General features: G+C 56.5%; 1 protein-coding gene across 1 annotated transcript in view; it reads left to right on the top strand.

The window, feature by feature from the left end:
• Positions 1-24,956, top strand: part of CFAP99 (cilia and flagella associated protein 99) — a 42,809-nt gene that overhangs the window by 6,957 nt on the left and 10,896 nt on the right. The window contains exons 3-11 of the mRNA XM_059924294.1: positions 9,436-9,580; positions 9,931-10,025; positions 13,608-13,720; positions 15,297-15,474; positions 18,476-18,556; positions 18,708-18,782; positions 19,663-19,734; positions 19,960-20,051; positions 20,673-20,877. Of these exons, the coding sequence (XP_059780277.1) occupies positions 9,436-9,580; positions 9,931-10,025; positions 13,608-13,720; positions 15,297-15,474; positions 18,476-18,556; positions 18,708-18,782; positions 19,663-19,734; positions 19,960-20,051; positions 20,673-20,877 (1,056 nt within the window). The remainder of the gene's footprint in view (positions 1-9,435; positions 9,581-9,930; positions 10,026-13,607; positions 13,721-15,296; positions 15,475-18,475; positions 18,557-18,707; positions 18,783-19,662; positions 19,735-19,959; positions 20,052-20,672; positions 20,878-24,956) is intronic.

Genomic DNA, 24,956 nt, shown 5'->3' with positions numbered 1-24,956 from the left:
TTCAGTAGTTGTGGCTCGCGGACTCCAGAGCGCAGACTCAGTAGTTGTCGTGCACGGGCTTAGTTGCTCCGCGGCAGGTGGGATCTTCCCGGACCAGGGAACGAACTTGTGTCCCCCGCATTGGCAGGAGGATTCTTAACCACTGCGCCACCAGGGAAGCCCTGTCAGGAGCTTTTTAGTCTCATTCCTAACAGCCGCTTTCCTTCCTTCACGAGGAGAGGCCCAAGGCGAGATTCCCAGCTAGCCAAAGGCTTACGTCAGCTCTCACTCTGAATCTCGGGTGCCCTTCAGGGATGGGACCCCCTCTTTGCTTCAGGAGGCATTCCTAGCTCCCAGAATGTGCATCTGACTACTCTCGTGACAAGGGAACATGGACGCCGTAACTCGGGGTGCGTCTGTGGGGTCGTCCCATCCTCGGCTGAAGGTGGACGGGAGTCAGCCTCGCAGGCACCTCGGCTCAGCACCCTCCACTGGGGGACATCTTCGTCCCCCAGGGCAGGGATGTGCGTGGGGCAGAGGGGCCACACCTGGAAGAGCTACTCGGCTCTTGTTCCCGTGCCCCGGGGGTCCCTGTCCTACCACAGCCCACCCCACTTCAAGCGTATGCAGAGAGACCCCGGGCTGAAGTCTCTGGGCCCAGGTCTGTCCTCGCTCTAGCACCTCGGAGGCCTCCCTGTGACTTGACCCCACATCTGTCCGTCCGTCAAGGGCAGGTGCTAGGAGCAGGGGCACGCGTTGCAGGGGTGCCACCTTCAGGACTCCGGGCCGTGGACTCCGTTGGACGGGGCATCCAGAGGAGACTAAGTCCACCCAGGGAAGCGCTCGGGGATTACCACTCGGCCTGCTGCCCCCTGGAAGGAGGAGCAAATGGGGTCTTACGGGGTGAATCGCCAGCTGCAGCCTTCCCTTACTCTGCTTAACAAGGCTTGTGAGCTGCTTTGCGGGCCCTGGGATGTGACTGGGGCCAGGCCCCACCCCCATACACCTGCAGGGGCGTGGCCTCTGCTGTGCCGCAGACAGACCCACCTTCCCTTTCTCCGTCAGCCGCCTTGTGGGGCAGCAGCTGGAAAACCTGGTTGGGAGGATGGGGGGCAGGGCCCCGGCAGTGCACGCAGAGCCGGGGCGTCTGGAAACCAAAGCCTCTCTCACAAGAGAAAGCTGGGCACCGCTGCCCCAGTCCCTGCTCCCCTGTGTCATTCAGAAAAGGATGTCTCTGCCGGCTGGAGCCTGGCAGTCAGCAAGGACTGGGGCGTAGGCTGCACCTCCCCCCCCCAAGTCTCTGCTCCCCCTCCTCAAACTCTCCCCTGAGACCCTAAGCATTTTGGGGGAATGATGAAAACAGCCAAGGCCAGGCCCATCCACAGTCCTGCTCTTTCCCAGTCTGAGCTGGCCTTGCACAGCTCAGCGCAGCGCCATCCCGGCCGGCCTGCCCCTCCCCACTGCAGGCCCGGCCCCTTTGGCTACTCCTTCTGTCTGTCCTGCCTCACTCGCCTCAGTGGGTCTTTCCCGTCACCCACAGCTGCTATGCCTTCCCTCATCCTAAGAAAAAGACCTCTGTACTCCAGTTCCCTGTGTCACCCACGTTTCTCACTCTCCATGTCCAGCGAGCCTCCTTGGTGTCCTGCCCTCTGTCCCCAGCCCCGGCCCCCCAGGCCCTGCAAGGCCTCCCTTACCGCTCAGCAAAAGTGGTAAAGTTAGTGTCCTGATTTCTCCAGAATAATTACAGAAAGTGGGTTTGTTACAACAAATAGTTTGGGATGGGAATTCCCTGGAGGTCCAGTGGTTAGGACTCTGAGCTTCCACTGCAGGGGGCAGGTTCGATCCCTGGTCAGGGAACTAAGATCCCACAAGCCGCACGGCACAGCCAAAAAAAAAAAAACAAAGTAGTTTGGGGATTTTTTTTACCACATCCAATGGATTATTAATAGTAAATGAGTCCTAGTTGTCACTGGTGAGCCATGGCATGATGACAGACGTGTGCAAGGCCATGGGGAGGGAGGCACCACGCCAGCTCGGCCCCCAACCCAGCGGTGCCCTGAGTCTTCCAAGGGGGCCATCTGAGTCTTTGAGATGTGCCTATGCTGGACGGATGGAGAAGCAGCTTCTTTTACAGATGCACCTGTCTTTTACAACCTTTCAGAAAGCCATCCTAAGTCCAAGTGGAATGGTACACTGGAAACTGACCCAGTTTGGACAACGTACCTTTACTTCCAGCTGTCAGAAAATTGGTGCAGTACACCGCTCTTGTTAGGCCAGGGCTCAAGACTGCCACCTGGCAGAGAATTACACAGCACATAGACCCACTGGCAGAGAGTCTGGGGAAGGGCAGGGCTGTGGATTCAGCTGGGTCCCCCAAAAAGAAATGTTGATGTCCTCACCCCGGTTACCTGTGAATATGACCTTATTTTGAGATACCATCTTTGCAGATATAATTAATAATCTCAAGATAGGGAAAACTCCAAGGATTTGCGGATTGGGGGCAGGGTGTGGTGACTCTCCTTCTCTAGACTGAAGCCTGGGAACCCCTCCCCTGACACACACACACACACACACACACACACACAGAGCAGCCTCCCAGCCCTCTGACAGGGGTTCCCTCGGGCACGGTCCCGATGGCATTTCTGCACAGAGAACATATGTCAGTGGGAGAAGATTTGGTCTAAGGTCAGAAAGGGATCCATTTACCATTGAGAGAAAGTTCTCCATCAGCAGCACCGTGCACGAGGGGGGCTAAGGTGTGGGGAGCAGCCTCTCCAGATGCCAGTCTGCGGAGTGGTTGTAGAAACAGAAGTGGCCTGACGTCTGGGAACAGCACTGAGGACCTGGCTGGGGGCCTGGAGCTGGAGAAAGGACGGAGGGCAGGAGGGGGCGGCACCAGCAACAAGGCACTGCTGCCAGCCAGTGCCTGGTCCTCAGTGGGGAACAGGAGGGAGGAGGTGCTTCCCACCCTGCCTCCCTCCTGCCCCAGGCTTTGCCCACCCCCACTGGTTAATGTCTCTTTGGAGCAAGTGTCATTTCATTAGTGCACCAGCTATAAGGGGGATGGAGCCTGGTGGGCGTCACTCCTCCGGGCTACCCAGCACCACGGCTCAGGCACCAGGACCACCAGGTTGGGCGTAGGAACGTCCAGAGAACTGCCCGGGCCTGCAGGACAGGGGTGGGGTGTGATAGGCACAGCAGTCAGCTTGGGGTACCCAGAAAACCCATGAGGTCTGAGTAGCCCTCGCAGAAGGGTCTGGCTTTGAGAGAGATTCCCTGGGGGTGGGAGGAGGGGGGAGAAGGAGATCCGGCCACTCAGCAAACAGTGGGCAGGAGGGCAGGTGAGCGCTGAGCAGGGGAACGAAATGGGCTGGCAGGAGAAGGGCCCTGCAGCTGGTCAGTCAGACAGTCTGGGGGTGAGGCAGGGGTGGGGAAAGGCCGGTTCCGCAGCCCGAGGGAAAGGGGTGGGGGGAGGTGGGCGGGGAAACCGGAATGGGCTTGTGCAAGAGGTTGGGGGAAAAGCAGGAGTGGGTGGAGCCTGGAAACACCAGCCCAGGTTCCTGCGGGAAGGGCCAGGGTGGGGGGGGTGGCAGTGGCCAAGTACCAGAAAGCCTTGTTTCACTTTCTAGTCCGTAGTGTCAGAGAAAACCTGGGCTCAGGAAATATTTTTTATTTTAATATATTTTTTTAAATACCTTATATGTTGACATCAAAGATCCAAAACCCAAAATGTTCAAAATGGTATCCATTGGGGGTCTCGCTCCCACACCGGCCCTCCCAGGAGACCAGTGACCTGTGGTTCCTTCCAGAGACAGTCCAGGCCTGTCTTGCATAGATAATAGATCTGGAAAAATTTTGTTTAAGCTATAAATTTTACGTTTAAAAGTTATATATAATTATATATGTATTTTTAAAATCTTTTTCAAAACGGTAGTGCATTGTAACACAGTCCTGCCCTTTGCCTTTTTCACTTAACGAGATATCCCGGGGACTGTTCCACGTTCTTGTGAAGCCATAAGCATCCTTCTGTCTGGCTGTGCCAGAACCGTCACAGTCGTCCCCCGTGGACGGGATCATGGCTGTTTCCAGTCCTTTACTGTTGCAAATCGCCGTGGGACAGACTGGCCCACTTGTCCCGCTGCACCTGGGCAGACGCGCCCAGGGTCAAGTCCCAGAAAACACACGTGCGAGAGTATTGGCCCTCATGATTGCAAAAGATCTTTCCAGTTGACCCTCCACAGAGACCTCCACGTTGACACTCTACCTGGCAGGTGGGGAGTGCTTGTTCCCCTATGGCTTGCTTACGTAGCGTGCTAGCAAATGTTATCTTTGCCAACCAAATAGGTGGGAAAAGGCAGTTGGTGTAGTTATAATCAGCATTTTTCCTGTTTTATATATATATGTGTGTGTGTGTGTGTGTGTGTGTGTGTTTGTGTGTGTGTGTGTGTATGTATATATATATATATATATATATATATATATATATATATATAAAGACAAAACCCATACTTTCATTACAGTTTATTTATTTATTTATTTATTTAATTTATTTATTTTTGGCTGTGTTGGGTCTTCGTTGCTGTGTGCAGGCTTTCTCTAGTTGGGGCGAGCGGGGGCTACTCTTTGTTGTGGTGCGTGGGCTTCTCATTGCGGTGGCTTCTCTTGTTGCAGAGCACGGGCTCTAGGCGCGTGGACTTCAGTAGTTGTGGCTCACGGGCTCTAGAGCGCAGGCTCAGTGGTTGTGGCGCATGGGCTTAGTTGCTCCACGGCATGTGGGATCTTCCCGGACCAGGGCTCGAACCCGTGTCCCCTGCATTGGCAGGCGGATTCTTAACCACTGAGCCACGAGGGTAGTCCCTCTCCTGTTATATTTTCATGAGTATTTCTTTCTCTGGACTATCGCTTGGACCTGTGTCTGTTTGGAAACAGTGTTTGGCTATAACAACACCAGGAAAGCAGTGGCTTAAAGAAATTAGAGGTATATTTGCTCACATAAGAAGCAGTCTGCACATAGGCAGTCCAGGATGGGTTCAGCAGCTCTGTGGTGCCATTAGGAACTCATTCTCCTTCCTGTCTGCTTATCCATCCTTAGACTGTACCCTTTGCCTTGTAGTTGCAAAATGGCTGCCCTACTCCAGCATTGCATCCATATCCCAGAGAGAAGAGGAGAAAGGCAAACAGTATAAGGCAGGCACCAGCTGAATCTCCCTAACTTTCAAGGAGCTTTCTTGGAGGCCACACCTAGCAATTTGCCGTCAGATCTCATTGATTGGAGCCATGTGCCACATCAGCTAGGGGCCCGGAAAAGTTTTAGCTGGGCACATTGCCTCTTCCAACGAGACAGCTTTCTCCTGTAAGGCAGGAAGAAAGGGAGAAGGGCTTGTGTGGGCATCTGGCAGCCTCAATTTCCTCTGCCTACTTTTCTGACTTCGGTCTTTGCATCGCTGATTAGCAGGAGGCCCTGTGTATTGGTGATGTGAATTTCAAACCCTGGGTTGCAGTAAAAGCAGCGTCCCGACCCCGGCCCCTGGTCTAGCTCTGTCCTTTCCCTGTGGCTCCAGCAGACAAGCTGGGCCTGTGAACTCTGAGGATCTCTCGTAGGAAGCACTACAGGTTGTGAAGAGCCGGCGGGCTGTGGGCCTCTGCTTCCCCTGCCCACAGCCCAGCCCCTCCCGAGGACTGCCCATGAGACCCTTGTCGGAGCACTTGCTGCTCTCCCCGGAACCTGCCCCGGTCCCCAGACTCAGGAGCGCTGAACTTGACCAAGGCCCAAGAGTGTATCAGGAACTCAGATGCCCTTGGGTGGTAGCCCTCTGGCCTCAGTGACCGAGGCTGGCCCAGGATTCGGGGCCGGCTCCGTACTGGGGCCTTCTCAGTGGGGTCCAGGCCTCACCCTGCCTTCTGTGCTAGCCTGGCCAGGAGGACCTGGTCTAGGACTCAGTGCCCTCTGACCTGCGTGTCACCTCTGGGCCTCGGTCTCCTCTCTGTGACCTGCTGGCCTGACCTTCCCGGCAGAGAAGACCTGGCATGTGGGCCAGAGTGTCAGGTCCCGCCTGGCTCCCCACCTTCCCAGACCCCTGGGCCAGTGCAGCCCTGCCTGACCTCCTCACTGCGGGCAGATGGCATCCTGTAGCCGCAGGCTCAGGGCTCTGGCCTTATTAAAATTACACATTCACACCCCCAAACACAGACGTTCAAATGAACGAGAAGTGGAGCTGCTGTTGTCTGAGCCTGGGAGGCCGGGGAGGCTGCAGGCTGGCATCCCATGGTGTCATGCCGCCTCAGCCCGGGCAGCGCTGACTCAGGGCGTCCTCCGTGCCAGCCCTGCTGGCGCACTGCTTTCCGAGCTGCCTGTTCCGGGCCCCCTGGGCTTCCTTTCACCAGTGCAGTAAGTTAAAAGCGGGGACTGGGGCCCAGCTGGGGCTCGTGCCCTCTGGTGTGGGCACAGCCCAGGGGTTAGAGGAGCCTGAGAGGGAAAATGAGGCAGGATCCTGGTTGCTGAGACCAGAGCTGACCCCGAGCAAGAGCCCCCCACCTCCCCCTCCTGGCTGTGCTCCGCGGGGAGGAGCCTCCAGTCCGTGCCGGCCTGCACTGGGACGTCACGGGGTCCCCACGGCCTCCCACGGAGGCAGGGCGCTCCACTCCCTCCCTCTTGAGCGCCCAGACGACATCCCAGCAGGGAAGGGGCAATAATCCCGGTGTGCGCCGCCAGCTGAGGGGGCCAGGCCGTGTCTGACCCTGAGGGGTGGTGAGGGATGCCTCCCGGGTCAGGTGACATCTGAGCAAAGACCTGATGGGAGTCGGGGAGCAAGTGTGCAGGGAAGAGCTCTGCAGGCAGAGAGGACAGCCAGCGTGGAGGCCCTGAGGAGACACCCCGCGTGTTGGAGAAACAGAGGGCAGCCAGCGTGGCTGGAGTGGAGCCTGGATGGGGCGGAGGCAGGGGGTGGGGGTGGGGGGGGCCTCAGAGGGAGCTGGGCCTTGCCGGCCCTTTTAAGGACTCTTTTTCTGGAGGGTTCTCCGGAAGGACAGACATGATCTGACTTTCATTTTACAAAGAATTGCTTGGCGGCTGGCGGGTTGAAAATACACTGAGGAGGGGCAGCAGGAGAAGCGGGAGAGCAGCTGGGACCCCATAGCCGGAGCCGAGGGATGGGATGGTGGGGTGGGCATCAAGGGCTTGGTCTGAACGGTGGAGCAAGGCATTGTGTTTACGGAGCCGGGAAGGCGGGGGAGGGCAGGTCTGGGCAAAGCCCATGGGGTCAGACACCCAAGCAGGGAGGTGGAACAGGAGCAGACAGCACTTTCCGAAGTCCAGGGAGAGCCGGCCCGCCCGGGCTGGGGCACATTTGAAATCAGCACGTGTCAGCCTTGACAGCGGGTGAGTTCACCCAGGGGACAAGTGCAGATAATGGAGAAGAGGAAGAGGAGCCCGGGAGCGGAGGTCGGAGGTCGGAGGTCAGGTCATAGGAGTACATCATTACCCCGGATCAGATGGGGTCCCCGCAGGAGCCCAGAAGCCACTCGGGGCACTGGAAGGGCGGCTGAGTCAATGTCGGGGCCCGGCCCCTGCCGAGGGAGGAGGGGAACGTCACCCCTCTCGCCTCCCATCTCTCCTGCAAGTACGTCTCACCAGCAGAACCCAACTGTGCTCAGAACCCCCCCAAAAGCGGCTGGAGAAGGCGGCTCTCAGGCCTTCAGCCCCTGTGGTGCGGAGACTGGGAGGGCGTGAGAACGATGCTGTCTGCCCCCCGGCGTCCAGCCAGCCCGCTCACACACGTGGGGTCCGGGGCTCCCCGAGGGCCTGGGCTCGTCCAAGACCCCTCAGATGATCTCATTACTCTGTTGTTTTCTTAGCATAAAGACAAGGGAAGAAATCACAGAGGAAAAGGTAGATTTGACCTCAAAACAAAGTAAAATCGGGACTTCCCTGGTGGTCCAGTGGTTAAGACTCTGTGCTCCCAATACAGGGGGCACAGGTTTGACCCCTGGTTGGGGAACTAAAATCCCACATGCCACATGGCGCAGCCAAAAAAAAAGAAAACAAAGTAAAAACCTCTACGCTCTATATGCTAAAAAATGTTTTACGCAAAGTTAAAAGGAAAATTACAAGCTTATGACAAATAACGATCACACTAATGACCATGTTAATTCCCTCAATATGCAAAGGGCTCCTAAAAATATTATCCAAATAAAAAAGGTTAACCAAGGATATAAATTGATAATTCACAGAAGAGAAATACAAATAAATGTCCAGTAAACGTATGAAAATTTCATTGATAATAAAAAATTCAAAATAAAGCAAGGGAATGCCAAAATTTATCTAATAGGTTGTCCAAAAAAATTTGGAGGGAGGAGGGGAATGATACTGCTAGCGAGAGTTTATTTTGATGTGTTTTACATCTGTTGGGATCCTGGTCTGCATTTTCAGTTTTACACGGTATTAAGTATTTTGTCATCTTACTATAAGTTTTCCAGAAACATCATTGTAATGGCTGCGTCCTACTCACCCACAACACGAAGAGATCGTATCTGATTCCCTGTGTTGACATTTAGGCTGTTAATACTTTCAACCACTGCACGTACCACTGCCCTGAGCTGCTTGTACATGGATATTTTCTGCTTTTGGTCTGGTTTCCTTAGATTCCCAGAAGTGTGGTTACTGGATTAAAGTGTATGGAAAATACAAGGCTCTTAAACATGTTTCCAGATTGCTTTCGGGAAAGACTCACCAACACCATACCACCAGCCCTTCTCATCGCTGCATTGGCAACATTAGACGTTCTTTTTTTCTTATTGTCAAAAACTTAACTGGTTTTTTGAATAGGTAACACGTGACACACACAGGTCACAAACCCCACAATATTCCAAAGAGTAAGTGGAAAAAAGTCAGTCTCCACAAACACTAATTCCCTCCCCCAGAGATTTTCCTTGCTTGGTTTTTCGTTTTTTTTTTTTATTGCGGTAAAATACACATGACATAAAATTTACCATCTTAACTGTTCTTAAGTGTACAATTCAATGGCATTAAGTACATTCACGTGTGAACATCACCACCGTCCGTCTCCAGAACCTTCTCACCTTCACAAACTGAAACTCTGTCCACATTAAACAACAGCTCCCCACCCTCTCCCCCTACCCCGGCGCCCCCCCTTCTACTTTCTGTCCTGGGAATTTGAATCCTCTAGGGGCCTCATATGACCGGAGTCACACAGGACTTTTCCTTCGGGGTCATTTTCCGTGTTTATTTCCGTCTTTGCCCCACCGCACTGTCACCACCCAGGAGAGCCGACGGGACCGATTCCTGGGGGAGGACCTGCAGGGTCCGAGGGTCAGTGTTCCTGGCGGCTGGGGCGCTGCCCACTGCTCCAGGGGGCACTGGGGACCCCCACATCGGGAGGCGGCTGCCCTCTCCCCTGGCTTGGCCGGCGACCCCCTCCCGAGCTGTTTCTCCTCCAGACCCTGAGCCCCCAGGAGCAGGCGTTCATCATGGAAGTTCTGTCCGGATGCCTCGAGTACCGGAAGCTGCTGACCATCGTGGTGGACGCCTTCTACGTGCAGGACGGCCGGCTCTGCCTGTGGGCCGATTACAGCCTCTTTGAGGGTAGGTGCCCGTGGCCAGCCACGGTGGGGGGCCCATGGGTCCCTGCGGGCCAGGCCCTGGCCTCCTTGTCAGCCGCAGACCCTTGACAGCGACGGCGCCCCCCCGCCCCCCCGTATGAGATGACGTCATTTGTACTGTTGTATCAGGTTATTTTCACGTGGGCCCAGATGGAGCGCTTGCCTCTGGTCACATGCCCTGATGGAGGCGGGTGCCTTCAGCTCAGTTCGCTGCACCTGCAGTGCACCTGTCGGGCCCTTAGCCTCCGGCTGACTCCCCCAGGGTCAAACGCCAGGGGCCCAGGGCGGGGACCCCCATGTCCTCCTCCCCGCTCTTGCACCCTCTCTCCTTAGTGATCTGCTACCTGGCCACTTTCCAGCTGGAGGAGCTCGGCTTTCAGCTCTTCTGTAGCATCATGAAGTCCCAGCCCGTCCACAAGGTGTGCAAGGTGAGCCCCACCTGTCCCAAGTTCTATTCTTAAACCCAGGGTCAAAGGTCTGCCCCATCTGGCGCTGACCTCTTACCTTTCTGGCTCACTTTAACGAAAGAAACTGCTGGGTTTGTTCTGTATTTAAAACGAACCCACACCCTCTCTTTGCTGCGAACGTGCTCTTTTTGTGCCCGGGGAATTTGGTTTCCGTTCCTCATGGTCCGGTGGGTGGTAGCTGCTGGATGCTAGCTGCTAGTCACGACAGGGAGTCCTTGCCTGTTCAGTCCGGGCCTCTGGAACCTTCTCGGGCTCCTCTGACTCGTGACCAAGCTCCAGGCCCAGGGCAGCCTCTCCTTCCTCCAAGAGGGGCTGTGCAGCTTTGCAGGGCCGAGGGAGCATTTCTGAGTGGGTCTGAGGACTGGTACCCTTCGAGAGGGAGCCTGCAGGAGCCCACCCCCTTGCCCTGCCCAGGAGCACTCCTGTGGCTGCCTGTTTCCTTGTGTAGAAAGCCTGGGACTCCCGGGCCTTGGGGCCAGCAGGACCATGAATGAGCCTGAGGGTCCTGCCCTCTGCCGGCTACTCCCACAAAGCATTTGCTGTGGGCCCGGCTTCCTCCGCAAGCAGCTCTTGCTTCACCCTCACAATTACCGGATAAGGTCACCCCTACGGGCATTCATCCCACAGTTGAAGAAACTGAGGCACAGAGAGGTTCGGTAACTTGCCCAACGTCACACAGCACATGAGTGGCAGAGCCAGTTCTTGGACCAGGCTTTCAACCGTTGGCTCGCTCCTCCTTACTTGGCTTGGGAGGGGGTGGGGGGTGGGGGTGGGCGACACACAGTCACCAGACCAGGACAGGGACTCCCTGGAGAAGAGCAGGGAGAGCTCAGGCCCCAGGAGTGCTTTGAGGCCTCTCTGGAAGGAGGCTGCAAGCTCTGCAGGGGCAGCTCAGGCAGGGTGGGGTAGAAGCCTTCCCACTGCCCCCGCCTGGGGAAGGGGAGACCTGGAGCAGTGACACTTGCCAGGACCACAGGCCCCAGAGATCTGCACCCTCCCCCAGCAGGTAACTTGAGGCAGCATGTTTTTTTGTTTGTTTGTTTGTTTTTTTAAACCAGATTTTATATTTTATTCAAATCACATTTATTTTAAATTTATTTATTTATTTATTTATGGCTGTGTTGGGTCTTCGTTTCTGTGCGAGGGCTTTCTCCAGTTGCGGCAAGCGGGGGCCACTCCTCACCGCGGTGCGCGGGCCTCTCACTATCGCGGCCTCTCTTGTTGCGGAGCACAAGCTCCAGATGCACAGGCTCAGCAATTGTGGCTCACGGGCCTAGCTGCTCCGCGGCATGTGGGATCCTCCCAGACCAGGGCTCGAACCCGTGTCCCCTGCATTGGCAGGCAGATTCCCAACCACTGCGCCACCAGGGAAGCCCAGCATGTTATTTTTAATGACTGTTTTCCTATTTACGTATAAACATAAGCAATTCACAGTGGGTAAATATTTGCATAGTTATCTTAAACAAGGGCTTCATTTTTTTTTTTTATAAATTTATTTATTTATTTTTGGCTGCCTTGGGTCTTCTTTGCTGCACGCGGGCTTTCTCTGGTTGCGGCGAGCAGGGGCTACTCTTCGTTGCGGTGCGCGGGCTTCTCATTGCGGTGGCTTCTCTTGTTGCGGAGCACGGGCTCTAGGCGTGCGGGCTTCAGTAGTTGTGGCACTTGGGCTCAGTAGTTGTGGCACATGGGCTCTAGAGCGCAGTCTCAGTAGTTGTGGTGCACAGGCTTAGCTGCTCCGTGGCATGTGGGATCTTCCCGGACCAGGGCTCGAACCCGTGTTCCCTGCATTGGCAGGCGGATTCTTAACCACTGCGCCACCAGGGAAGCCCCAAGGGCTTTATTTTTATGACAGCATTTTCTGAGAGATCTTTGGAGACTGCCCAGGGCCAGCTTCCCGGCTGGAGCGCCTGCGCTTGGTTCACGCTGTGCTGTCAGAGTCCTGAAATTCTTAGTTGTTGAGCAAGGGGCCCACGTGTCAATTTGCAGTGGTGGACCAGCCCCACCCCGCCTTGGCCTGCAGGGCCTGCAGAGCCCATGGAGAGCGGCTCTCGGCCAGCGCAGCGCCTCCAGTGCAGGTTCCTGGGCATTTATCTCCCTGGAGAGTTTCTGGGAGAAGATTCATGGAAACGGCCCGTTCACGCTCCCAAAGGAGCTGGGAGCTGCAGGAGGGGGTGCGGCACCCATCAGGGCCCTCCTCCCTCGGCCCACACCTCACGCCCCAATCCCCACAAAGCCAGTCCCATTAGGGTCCGCCCGCCTCGGGTTCGAGGACAGGGAGCAAGCTGTTGGGGACAGGACGGCAGCCCAGGGAACCCCCCAGACCACACCCGGGTGCTGCCACCACTGTGGTCAGATGAGCTGGTGCTTGGGCAGCCTTGGCCGTGGTCTCCTTGGGAGACAGTGCTGGATGTGGGCATTGGAGGGGGACTGGCCCTGGGACGGCACCTGGAGGGCGCTGGCCGTCCTGCTCCCTCCAAGGACGCTCACGCTCACATGCTGGAATCCTCTGGACGGCCAGGGAACCCACCTGGCAGCCCACCCCCGTTCCAGCCCGTTCCCTGGGGGCGCTGCCTCCACCGCACCCCCGGAGAGAAGGAGGCCCCCTTTAGGAGGGCCCTAGCCCCAGGGCGGGGGGCAGTATGTCCCCAGATGGGGGTCAACAGACCAGCTGCACTTTGTGGGAGGAGGGGGCTTGGGGATGGAGGGGTTGGCTGGGATGGGGAGTGCAGAGACCCCAGGGCCCAACTACAGGGGGGGCTGGGAGGGGGAGTGCAGAGACCCCAGGGCCCAACTACAGGGGGGCTGGGAGCGGGGAGTGCAGAGACCCCAGGGCCCAGCTACAGGGGGCTGACTGCCTCCTTCTGACAGGAAGTGGGAGCAGGGCTGAAAGAGTGGGTGGGAGAGAGGCGGGGGGACTGAGCGGGGTAGGGCGGGGAAGTTGAGGAGAGGCCCCTGGGGTGGGGTGGGGTGAGCAGGGGCCAGGCTGCCAAGTGGGAAGCTGTGGAAGGCTCTAGAAGGACACCTGGCTGCTGCCCCGTGAAGAAGGGCGGGGAGGCCTGAGGGGAGGTGGGAGGTGAGCACGTGGCTGTGGGGCAGCGGCCCCCCTGGGGAGGCAGCCGTGGGGACCAGAGACCCTGCCCTAGCCCACCGCTACCCCCTGGCTCAGCCGCTCGAGTTCACCACGGCTGCAGGGGCGCCTGCTCAGCCCACCGGGCCCCACGTGCGGCCTTTACTGCCCCAGCAGCCGCTCAACCAGAGAGGGGCGGACAGGCTTCTCCAGCCCGCCGGGAGTCGGCCCAGGTCCACAGAGGGTGCGAGGGGTTGGAGCCCAGGGGCCCACGGCAGGCAGGGACCCACTGGCTCAGGCGGAGCCCCGGCGAGTGAGGGGCAGCTCCCCCAGCCCAGCAGGAGGGGGCGAGTGGGGTGGGGCCCCCTGCCTGCTGTGGACCGAGGTCCCCTCGTGGGGCGATGGCCACACCTGTCCCCTCGGCCCTGACTCTCCCTGTGGAGGCACCTGGGGCCCACGGCTCCCTCTTCCCTCAGTTCCTTGGGTTCCTCTTCAACCCCTTGAACCTGGGCTCATGGATCAAGGATGAGTGGAGCCTCATCTACGAGACCACCCACGTGAAGGAGCAGTGGATCGACCCCCTGATGAGGTGGGCAGCGCAGGGCCGCGACCCGGTGCAGGGGGGGTGGGGCGCCCACGCGGGCAGCCAGCCAATGGCCAGCAGGGCCTGACGCCCAGAGTGGCTTTAGGACCAGCTGGATCGGGGGGCGGGGAGCTGGCCCCTTCTGCTCTGGAGCCCACTGGCTGAGCAGGGCGCTGTGCCGGTGCCACCTTGCTGCAGGGACCCTGCAGGGACCCTGCTGGTTCGGCCCTGGTCCAGGAACGCAGGGGCGGACGTGGGGCGGGGAGCTGAGGCAGCAACAGCCCCCGGTGGGCTCAGGCCCACATCTCTTCCCCAGCTGCCCCCAGAGTGCCACTCCTGGGCCTGGCACCCCAGAGCTGCCCTCTGCCTTGCCCTGCCTCTCCCTTGACAGGCTCCGGCCCATGCTGGTTTTGCTGGTACAGGCCAGGACCCCCAGGCAGAGGGCCAGCTCAGGGGTCTCTGGGGAGAGGCCTGCTAGGGCCAGGGTGCAGCTGCCCCCTCCAGTTGTTTCCCTTCTGACGGGGCTGGGGGAGCCACCTTATCTTGCTGGGGACAGGTAGACAGAGGGCTCTGGCACAAGCAGACCCCTGAGGTGCCAGCTACGTGTGGGAGGCCGGGGGCCCCGGGAAGGTGGAAGCCCCTCGTGCGGGAGAGGAGGCCCTGGCCCTGGGCAGCAGGGTGTCCCCCAAAGCTACTCCTTCACCAGGGGGACGTCCTTGTCCCCGCCAGGCTGGACTCGCTGCCTGTCCGCAGGGCGGCCACCAGTCACCTGGGCCTGCGGGGCCCTGCGTCCCTGTCCACCACCCCATGTGCAGCCTTCCCCGCCCGCTCTGTGACCAGCCCTATCAAGGACCTGTCCCTTCCCCCACTGCCCCTCCTGAGACCCCACTCCCTGTTGGCCCTCAGACATGCCCTTCCTCCCCCTGGTGACCTTGGTCCTCAGGCTGGGGCGGGAGCAGTTCAAACCAAGCTGTCTCCCCAGGGGAGCCCTGCAGGAGGGGACACCACCCAGGTGGGCAATGGTGGGCTGTGCCCACCCAGGGAATGGAGGCACGGAGGGAGCCCAGACTTTGGGGCAGCCCAGTAGGGCCCTTCCCAAACCCCTGATCCGGGGTCCCCCCACCTCGAGACTCTGAGACTCTCCCCTGCCCCGTCCCCCTCCCGAAGCCCCGCACCCCCTGCCGCTGGCACAGCTCCAGGGACCTTCCTTTTGAATCACCAGCCTGCTCCCTGCTCCTGGCTTCCTCCCCCTGTGCCACCTGCTGGGGACCAGATTAGCTCCACTTCCCAGCCGCCTCTGGTCCTCAGAGCCCCCGGATTCCTGCAGCGGGGACCTGCACTGTCCCCATCCTCCCGGCCCCCCCACCTAGGACGAGGATGCCGCTGGGCCTCAGTCTCCTCCGTGCTAGGGGAGCGCTGGGAGCCGGCACCCGCGAGTGAAGAGCAGCTGTTGGTCCCACCGCTACCCACCCCCACAGGCAGACCCAAGCTCCTGGGGGTCCTTCAGGTCCCGAGGGACTGTCCCCTTGTTGGCGTGCTTAGGAAGTCACCCTAAGTGGCTGCTCCCACATTTGCCTTCAAGGTGGCAGCCGGAGGTCCAGGAGCTGATCAACCAGCTGCAGGGGGCGTTGACCAATCAGCCTCCTCTTCCAAAGACCAAGGCCAAGGTCACAGAGCCCAAGGAGTTCAACCTGACTGCCCCCAGGCCCCGCGCCATCCCAGTGCCTGAGCCAGTCCCCGTGGTGGCCAAGACCAGACCAGTAAGTGTGGCTGATCGCAGTGGGCTTAGGGTGTCCAGGCAGGGAGAGTGGATCGTGTGGGCCAGTGGGGCTGGGCTGTTCCAGGGCTGAGGTGCCTGGACCAGAGCAGGAGCCTTTGATCACCCTCCCCAGCCCCATCTCACCCCACAGAGAGGGAAACCCAGCTGACCCAGAGCCTGCCCAGTGGAGTGGGTTCCCGCGCTCCACCTCCTGAGGTCTGGTCAGTAGGCGTGGAGTGGAGCTGTTGGCTGCGGGGCGCAGGCCTGTCTGCACTTGGCACTCGGAGCCCACTTTTAACCCTGTGGCAGTGTACCGCTCCCTCCCCGCTGTGTTTGTGCATGTGTAGGTCTCGGTCTCCACTCCTCGGGCTGCGGGGGTGACCCTATCTTGCAGGCTTGTCCGCGCCTCAGGGCCTCTGCCTGTCTATCCCATCTGCCTAGGGCCTCTTCCTCTACCTCTCCCTCCCCTGCCTTGCTGACTTCTGTCGGTCAGGATGCTTTGTATTACAAGTAACAGAAAAAAGCAGCTCAGTCTGGCTTAGACAATAGAGAGCCAGCTGGCTCTCATGGCTGAAGTAGGATAGGCTTCAGGCATAGTTTGATCAGGGTTCTAGAGCTGCTTCTCTGTGACTCTCTTGTCCTAGTCCCCTCCAAGGGTCAACTTTATCTTTGGGCTAACTTCCCTCACTGTAGCAAAACATCCAGGCCTCACACCCACACTGCATCATCCAGGGCATGAGAGGACATGTAGGGCCCAGAATTCTGTGCAAGTATGATGAGACCAACTTAGGTTGCATGTCTACCCTTGAACTGATCACCATGACTGGGAGTGTAACGTTCTGACCGGTCATGGGCTCTACGCTGAGCATCTGGGATGGACTCAGCTTCCCAGAACCAATCTGGTTCCCCAGAAGAACTAAGCACTATATGGAGGGTAAGGGGGTAGTGCCGGGAGGTCCCGAGGTCCCAGACCACTCCCACCACCTGCCAGGTCTCGTTACATTCTCTGCCCAGAGAGGCCTTCCATGAACCCCTCGCCTATCAGGTCTCTCTTAATTTCCTTCTCATTGACCCAGATCCTTTTCTTCATGGCATCAATTAGATTTTAGAGTTGTTTAGTAATTTGTGGGTCATTTATTATCTGTCTCTTTTATCAGACCTCATCCATCTTATTTTTCCCATATCCCCAATGCCTAGCACAGTCCTGGCTCAGAGCAGACCCTTGGAAAATATCTGTCGGATGGATGGATGGATGGATGTGTGGATGGGTGGGTAGGTGGGAGAATGCATGAGTGGATGGGTGGACAAATGGATGGATGAGTGGATGATGGATGGATGAAGAGATGGATGTGTAGATGGGTTTATGGGTGGACGGTGGATGGGTGGGTGGTTGGGTGGGTAGGTGGGTGAATGATGGATGGACGGTGGGTAGGTGAGTGAATGGATGATCACATGGATGGAGGGATGGGCAGATGGACAGAAGGATGACGGATGGGCCTTGTTGCTGAGCAACCCCACAGTTACCCAATCTGTAGGAGCCTCAGCGTTTCTGACCCCAGCTCCTCTGGTCTAAGCGTGTTTATCTCATGTCACTCTACCACCTGCATCTCTCTCCCTCTCTGCCTGGCCCCTTCCCATCCCCTGCCCTGCTCCTTAGCTGCATGAGCTGTGAGATATTGGTGGACCGTCTCCTTCCCTGGGGTCCACAGATGTCTGTGCTGGAACCATAAGCTTGTTCCCTCCACACTCCCTGCCCTGCTCCATGCCCAGGACCCTCTTCGCCTCCTGGGTTGAGGGCTCTTTCCAGTTCACTCATTCAACAAACGTGTATGGAATGCCCAGTATGTGCCAGGCACTATGCCTTCATGGAGCATGTGTTCCAGTGAAAAAACAGGATGAGTAAAATGTAAGGAGTGTCAGTTGGTGAAAAATGCTGAGGAGAAAATATACTTCAGGGAAAGGGGATAAAGAGTGTTGGAGGGGCTGCATGGAGTTCTGGATGGCACGGCCAGGAAAGCCCTCCTGAGAAGCACCGTGGGGTAAAGAATGAGAAGTGAGCAAATGAGCCATGGGTTTGTCTGGGGGAAGAGCATATCAGACAGAGCAAAGCCCGTGCAAAGGCCCTGGGGCAGCGCCATCCCTCCCCCAAGGGTCAGGGGGCAGCCAGGAAGGGAAGGAGGGGATGGGAGGGGAGGTGTTCAGGGGGCAGAGACACAGGATATGGGCTCACAGGGTCCCTCTGGCTGTGGTGGCAGAGGAGGGAGGTGAGGGGTGGCCTTGAAGCAGGTGGGCAGTTTTTGAGGTGAGCGTGGCTGTGAGAGACCGAGAGGGGTTGAGGAGGGCACCGAGGAGGACCCCAAGGCCTCGATGTGGGCCAGGGATGGACAGCAGTCAGGGTCAGCAAGGCTGGGGGAGGGGAGGGTTTTGGGGCAGAGAGGGTTTCAGGTTTGGACATGGTGAGTTTCCTACGAACATTAGACGTGCAGGGGAGGGGACACGGAGTTAGGAGTCTGGAGTTCAGGGGTTTCCAGGCGGCTCTGCCCCACCCACGTTGTGGACACTGCTCCCCTCCAGGAGCCCCCCTGCTGTCTCAGTGTTACTGCTGCAGCCCCTCCCCTTCACGGGCAGCTCACTTTTCTGGGGTCTGTGACACTCTCAGCCCTACGTGTCCCCCCAGCCGCTCCTCCTCCACCCCCTGCAGGCCAGTTGTCCTCTGCCTGTCCCTCCAGCGTCTGCTGGGCCTGGGCCCTGTGCCTGGCCACCTTCCTTCTTGCTGCTGGCGTGACGTCCCCCCCTCTCCTCCGCGGGTGACCACCAGCACCCAGCGGGTCCCAGTCAGAGCTCAGCGGCTTCCCTTCCAGCCCTGCTCCTCCTGGCGGGGGCACCACCGTCCACCCTCCTGGCCCTGGCACTTTCCTTCACCCACATCTAGCGGGCACTTCTACTCACCCCTCCAAATTGCCACGGCTCACCACGGGCCCTTCCTTCCACCACGTCACCAGGTCCCCAGGAGCACCTACCGGCCGCCCAAGGAGCAGCGGCTCCTGGAGATGACCAAGAGATATAATCACCGGAAGGCCGAGGTGGGCCCCCTGTACACAGAGACCCCGGTGTGGGCGTCAGGGGCGAAAGGCAGCTGCGGAGGGCAGGGAGGAGCGGGGAGCTGGCCCGTGCCTTTGCAGCCCGGGACACCCGTGGTGGCCGGCGGGCTGGAGCGGCTGTCTCTGCGCGCAGGAGCTGCTGCTACGGGCCAGCGTTGAGGAGATGCGGTGCGCGGGGCCCAGGTCCCGCGGGGAGCCCCCAGTGGAGGTAACGCCAGCACACCCACAGCCTGGCCGGTCTTCCCGGCGGCCTCCCCTCACGTCGTAGACACGTCCCTCCCCGTGCCACGGCAGCGGCCACACTTGGAGGGCCACGGAGGGGCGGGGCCCCGCGCCGCCAGGCTGAGCGCGGCCCGAGTGGGCAGGTGCATCAGCTCCCTTCCCTGGGTGTCTCCAGATTTTCCATACTGAGCGCTTGGTATTTCTGTAAGGAAAACCCCAGGGTGTGTTTGTCAATAAAGAAAGTCAGGGAGCAGGACAGGGAGGGCCCATTCTGGGTGGATGCTGAGTGGCGCTCGCTCAGGAGGAGCTGGCCCGGCCCCCCCGCCCTGGACCCGCCTGGGCGGCCGAGGTGAGCCCCCCAAGCAGTTGGGGCAGCCCAGGAGAGTGGGCACCCCACAGAGTAGCAGCAGGCCCCGCGGTGTGAGGGCTGAGGTCCTGCGGTGGGGAGCTCTACCCGCTGCTCGCCCACCGTGGGTGTGGTGCCCACCCTGAGGGTGTGTGCAGAGCAGCGGCAGGTGGGCAGGGAGCAGCCCAGGAAAGGTCCTGGGGGCCGGCCCCGGGGGCAGTGGAGGAGAAGGCCCCCGAGCCCAGAGGCTCCAGCCCCCCGACTAGGAGCTGCGGTCCCCGGCCCGGCAGGCTCTGCACCTTCCCGGCCCCTGCCTGGGTGGCTGGACGGCCTTGGAGGGCAGAGGTGCTGCGGGGGACCCAGTGCAGGGGGTGGGCTGGGCTGGAACGCGTGGATGGGCAGCTGGAGTTAGGACAGAGGGGAGTGGGCCAGGCCTCCCAGGGGTGCAGGGCCCCCCGCTCAGCTGGGGTGTGTTTGGGGGCACCTTGTGGGCACAGGTGCCAGGCCCTGACCCCCATAGGACTCCAAGAAGAAGCTGCGGCTCCGATTTCCACCTCGAATCGTCAAGGCTCCGAAACTGACCTTCTACAGGGTGAGCGGTGCTCCTGACCGTCGTCAGGGTGGGCTCGGGGCAATGGCTCCAGGTCCCTCCCCCTGGGGACCCACCTCCGGGCCTGTTCCCCAGAGGACAGCCCCGCCCTTGAGGCAGAAGGAAGCGCCGGGGAGGGGGCAGGTGTGGAGGGCAGGAGGGCAGAGGGGCACTTGCTGCTCCGCGGCTCCCCTCCCCCATCACAGCCGGCCCTACTCTCTCCTGCAGCCCAACGACGCCTCCCCGGTCAAGCTGAACACTGCTGCCATCCTGCGAGAAGGGGCCTTATACCAGCGGCAGGTGGAGAGAGAGCTGCAGAGGTGGGTGGCAGCTCCTTGGCCTCCCCTCCCCTCCGGGAGCTCAAGAGGGGGCGGCGCCTGGCCGCTGCAGTCCTGCAGAGGCGGCTTTGGTGGGGGTGGGGTGGGACCCAAGCAGGCCAGTGTCAGGGTCACAGCTGCATCCTAGGGAGATAATCTGCACTCAGTGAGGGAGATGGACTGGGTAGGAGGAGGCTGAGCAGAAGCCTGGCCCACCCCGAAGCTCCCTGAGGGGTCACCTCCTCCTGGGAGCCCTTTCTGGTGCTCCCTCCCCCACCACCAGGGCTGCAGACCCCTGCACTTACCCCAAGAGTTGGGCTGTGGGTGGGAGCTTGGGTGGCTGACCAGATGGATGAGAGGATGGACAGACACACAGGTGGGCAGGGGTGGCGGATGGACAGACGGGTGGGCCACAAACGAGTGGATGGGGGTGGAGGTGTGGCTGGAGGGCGGACGCACAGGACCGGGACGGGTGGACAGGGCGTGGAGCGGGTGACTGGTGCTGGTAGAGGGCGGCCCACGCCTGTGAAGGCCACTGCCCCCAGGGGAACTGTGGCCTCCTGGTGGCCCATGCAGCCCCACCACAGGAGACCCCCAGCCCCGCCTCTTGCCTTCTCTCCCCAGGGTGGATAAGCTCGTGGACGGGGCCGGGGACCTCTCCGAGTTCCTCAGGTGGCAGAGGAAGATGCAGGCAAAGGACCGGGAGGAGCAGCTGGCCACAGGCGAGTGCCGGAGGCTGCAGGGGAAGCTCAGCCACGAGGAGGCCGTCCTGGCGCGGCAGCAGGTGGTGCAGGAGAAGAAGCAGAAGGCCGACCAGAAGAAGGAGGAGGTGACGGGCAGGCCGGGGCGGCTGGGGCCTGGGCTGGCGGCGGGCCTGGCTGTGCCTGTGGTTGCCGCCCCCAGGCATCTCCTCCTAAAACCCACGGAGTGGAGGTGCTTCCTCCGGCCCCACCTCACCAGGCGGGGCTTCTGGAAGCATCTGGGGTCAGCTGGCCTGCGTGGACTGTCTGGCCAGCACTTCTGGTCCAGACCGCCCCCCGCCCCCACTAGCACGGTCAGTTGGTCCGCACATCCACACGTGAGGGAGGACCTGAGGTCTGGCAGAAACTTCCGGAAGGCCAGCATGTTTGCATAAGATGCGAGAGGGTCTGTGGACACCCACGTTTCCACTCTGGATGCTCTGGACGTCAGTCCTGCTTTTCCTCCTCCTAGGACGGACGTCCTGGCCGGGGCCTTCCTGCCCGTGTCCCTTCCAGCGGGCCTGGCGGTGGCCCGGATGAGGCAGGAGCCTGCAGGGCCCAGAGGCCCAGCCGTGGCCCCCTCTCCTTAGATGTGTGTCACTGAGGGCCGCCAGTCGGCAGATGTGCCCCAGGTTCACGCGAATTACTTCTCCCGGCGGACGCGTCTGTATCTGCTCTTCGTGTTAGGGTTGGTTTTCCTTCCTTTTTAGCTCACTTCTTAAAAATACAAAGTCAAAACAATATGACACATAGCCTCAGAGAAGTCTCACTTCTTGTAAGTCTGTAACTTACAGCCCATTTCCACCTCCACCCCAGGTCCTTATTTTCATGAATTTCTGTCTTTCCTTCCAAGCAAATATACACACTTCTTGTTTCCCCTTTTCTTACATAAAATGTCCCAGCCTGCTTTACCGGCAATGAAAAATGTTGTGCAAGTTTTTCCTCTTTGTGGAGGTGGCTTTTCGAGGTCCGCTGCTAGAGGAGGGACTGCTCCGTCAGAGTAGCAGATGTGGAGGTTCTGTCTTGTTCTTGTGGCTGTTTTTGTTGGGGGTTTTGGGGTCTTATTAGAGATGCCACATCACCTTCCCTGGGCAGGAACTTCAAGGCCCCAGCACCAGGGGAAGGGGCCCGATCCCCCTGACCCACCCACAGAGGTTACTGTACTGAATTCAGGAATTTTTGCCAGTCTCAGAGGTGAGAAATAGTATCTCAGTATAGCTCTGGTTTGCATTGCATCTATGAAATGTCAATTTGAGGATGTTTTCATATAAGAACCACTTCTGTGTCTTTTTCTGTGAACTGTCTGTTCATGTCTTTTGTCATTTTCTTTTTTTTTTCCAGTTTTATTGGGGTATCATAGACAAGTAAAATTTGTATATATTTAAGGTGTATAATATGATATTTTGATATACATATACATCGTGGAATGATCGCCACAATCAAGCTAATTAACTCATAGTTACTTTTTTGTGCATGTGGTGAGAACACTATCTACTGTCTTAGCAAATTTAAAGTGTACAAAACATCATCGTTAACTCTAGTCACCATGCTGTACGTTAGGTCCCTAAAGCTTATTCATCGTCTAACTAAAAGTTTTTACCTTTTGACCAACATCTCCCCATTCCCCTCACCCCCAAGCCCCTGGTAACTACCATTCTACTCTTTGTTACTATGAGTTCAGCGTTTTTAGAGTCCCACAGAAGTGAGATGAGACAGTATTTGTCTTTTTGCGTCTGGCTTATTTCACTCAGCATAATGTCCTCCGGGTTCATATATGTTGCCACAAATGGCAGGATTTCCTTCTTTTTTAAGGCGGAATAATATTCCATTATGTACGTATACCACATTTTCTTGATCCATTCATCTATCGATGGACACTTAGGTTGTTTCCGTATCTTGGCTACCATGAATAATGCTGCAGTGAACATAGGAATGCAGATGTCTCTTCAACATAGTGATTTCATTTCCTTCAGATGTACCTCCAGAAGTGGGATTACTGGGTCATACGGAAGTTCCATTTTTTATGTTTTGAGGAACCTCCATACTGGTTTCCATAGTGGCTGCCCCAATTTACATTCCCGCCGACAGTGCACAGGGTCCCTTTTCTCCATATCTTTGCCAACATTTGCTATCTTTTGACTTTTTATGCTAGCCATCCTAACAGGTATGAGATGATATCTCATTGTCACTTTGATTTGCATTTCCCTGATGATTAGTGATGTGAAGCATCTTTTCGTATACCTGTTGTCCGTTTGTATGTCTTCTTTGGAAAAATGTTTGTTCATGTCCTTTGCCCATTTTTTTTTTTTTCTTTGCCCATTTTTAAAATCAGGTTACTTTATTTTACTATTGAGTTGTGTGAGTACCTTATATATTTCGGGCATTAACCCGTTATTGGATATATGATTTACAAATATTTTCTCCCATTCCATAGGTTGCCTTTTTATTTTGTTGATTGTTTCCTTTGCTATGCGGAAACTTTTTCATTTGTGTAGTCCCACTTGTGTATTTTTGCTTTTGTTGCTTGTGCTTTTGGTATCAAATCAAAAGTAAATAAATAATCGCCACGACCAAGGCCAAGCAGCTCTTCCCCTATGTTTTCTTCTAGGAGTCTTATGGTCTCGGGTCTTACATTTAAGCCTTTGATCCATTTGAGTTGATTCTTGTGTGTGGTGTAAGATAGGGGCTCAGTTTCATTCTTTTGGGTCTGTATATCTGGCTCTTCCAACAACATTTATTGAAGAGACTATCCTTTCCCCATTGAGTTTTCTTGGTGCCTTGGTCAAAGATTAGTTGACCATGTCCATCTTCTGTTGAGCTGTTAACCTTCATTTCCTTGACTTTATTATAGAGTTCTTTATATATTAGGGAAAGTAACCCTTTAACTATAGTATGTTGTTACAGATATTTTGTTCCAAGTACTCATTTGGCTGTGCGTAAATGATGTATTTTTGCCATGTAAATGTAATTTTATGTCATCAAACTTATCAATCTTTTCTTTCTTTGTATCTGGATTTTGAGTAATTAGGAAGGTTTTTCCCATACCCATGTTATAGAAGAATTCACGCATGTTTTCTTCTAGTATATGTGTGGTTTCATTTTTACATCTGGATCTCTATCCACTTGAAGTTTATTCTTGTACACGGTGTGAGGTCTGGATCCACTTTTATCGTTTTCAGATGGCCATCCAGCCGAGTCTTCCAATCCATGAATGCGCTATGTCTCTCCATTTATTTAAATCTTTTATTTCCTTCATCTGGTTATTTAGGTTTCTGTATGCAAGTCCTATACAAGTTTTGTTAGATTTGCACCTAAGTATTTCTTTTATTATTTTCGAGTGGTTGTAAATGGTGCTGTATTTTTAATTTTGGTGGCCATGTGTTCAATCCTAGTATGTAAAAATGCAATTGGTTTTGTGTGTTGTTCTTGTGTCCTGTGACCTTGCTGAACTCCCTTATTAGTTTTCTAGGACAAACAAGGAATTTTGTTGTAGATTCCTTGGGGTTTTCTCTGTAGGCAATCATGTCATCTGTAAATAAGAACAGTTTTATCTCTTCCTTTCTGATCTGCCTATTTATTTCCTCTTCTGCCTATTGCACTGGCTAGAACATTTGTGCCTAGTTCACCATCCTGGCGGAAATCAGCCTTTCACCATTAAGTGTAATGTTAGATGTAGGTTTTTCTGTAGATGTGCTCTTTATGAAGTTGATGAAGTTCCCCCCATTCCTATTATTCTGAAAGTTTTTATCAGGAAATTCTGCCAAATGCTTCTCTGTATCAACTGATACGGTCATGTGATTTTTCTTCTTTAGCCTGTTAATATGGTGGATTACACTGACTGAATTTCACATACTGAATCAGCTTTGCATCCCTAGAATAAACCCCACTTGATTATGGTGTATAATTCTTTTTATTGATGTTGAATTCTATTTGCTACTATTTTGATTTTGTTAAAGTTGTTCTTGCATATAGTTTCATAAGGGGTGTTAGTCTGTAGTTTTCTTTTTTGTAATGTCTTTTGTCTGGTTTTGGTATCAGGTAATTCTAGCTTCATAAAATGAATTTGGAAACATTTCCTCCTCTTATTTTCTAGGAAAGATTGTGTAGAATTGGTATTAATTCTTTGAACGTTTGGTAGGATTCTCTAGTGAAATCATCTAGGCTTGGA

The sequence above is a fragment of the Balaenoptera ricei genome, chromosome 5, assembly GCF_028023285.1.
Source record: "Balaenoptera ricei isolate mBalRic1 chromosome 5, mBalRic1.hap2, whole genome shotgun sequence".
In the NCBI taxonomy this organism is placed as follows: domain Eukaryota; kingdom Metazoa; phylum Chordata; class Mammalia; order Artiodactyla; family Balaenopteridae; genus Balaenoptera; species Balaenoptera ricei.
This window is presented reverse-complemented; position numbering and strand designations above follow the sequence as displayed.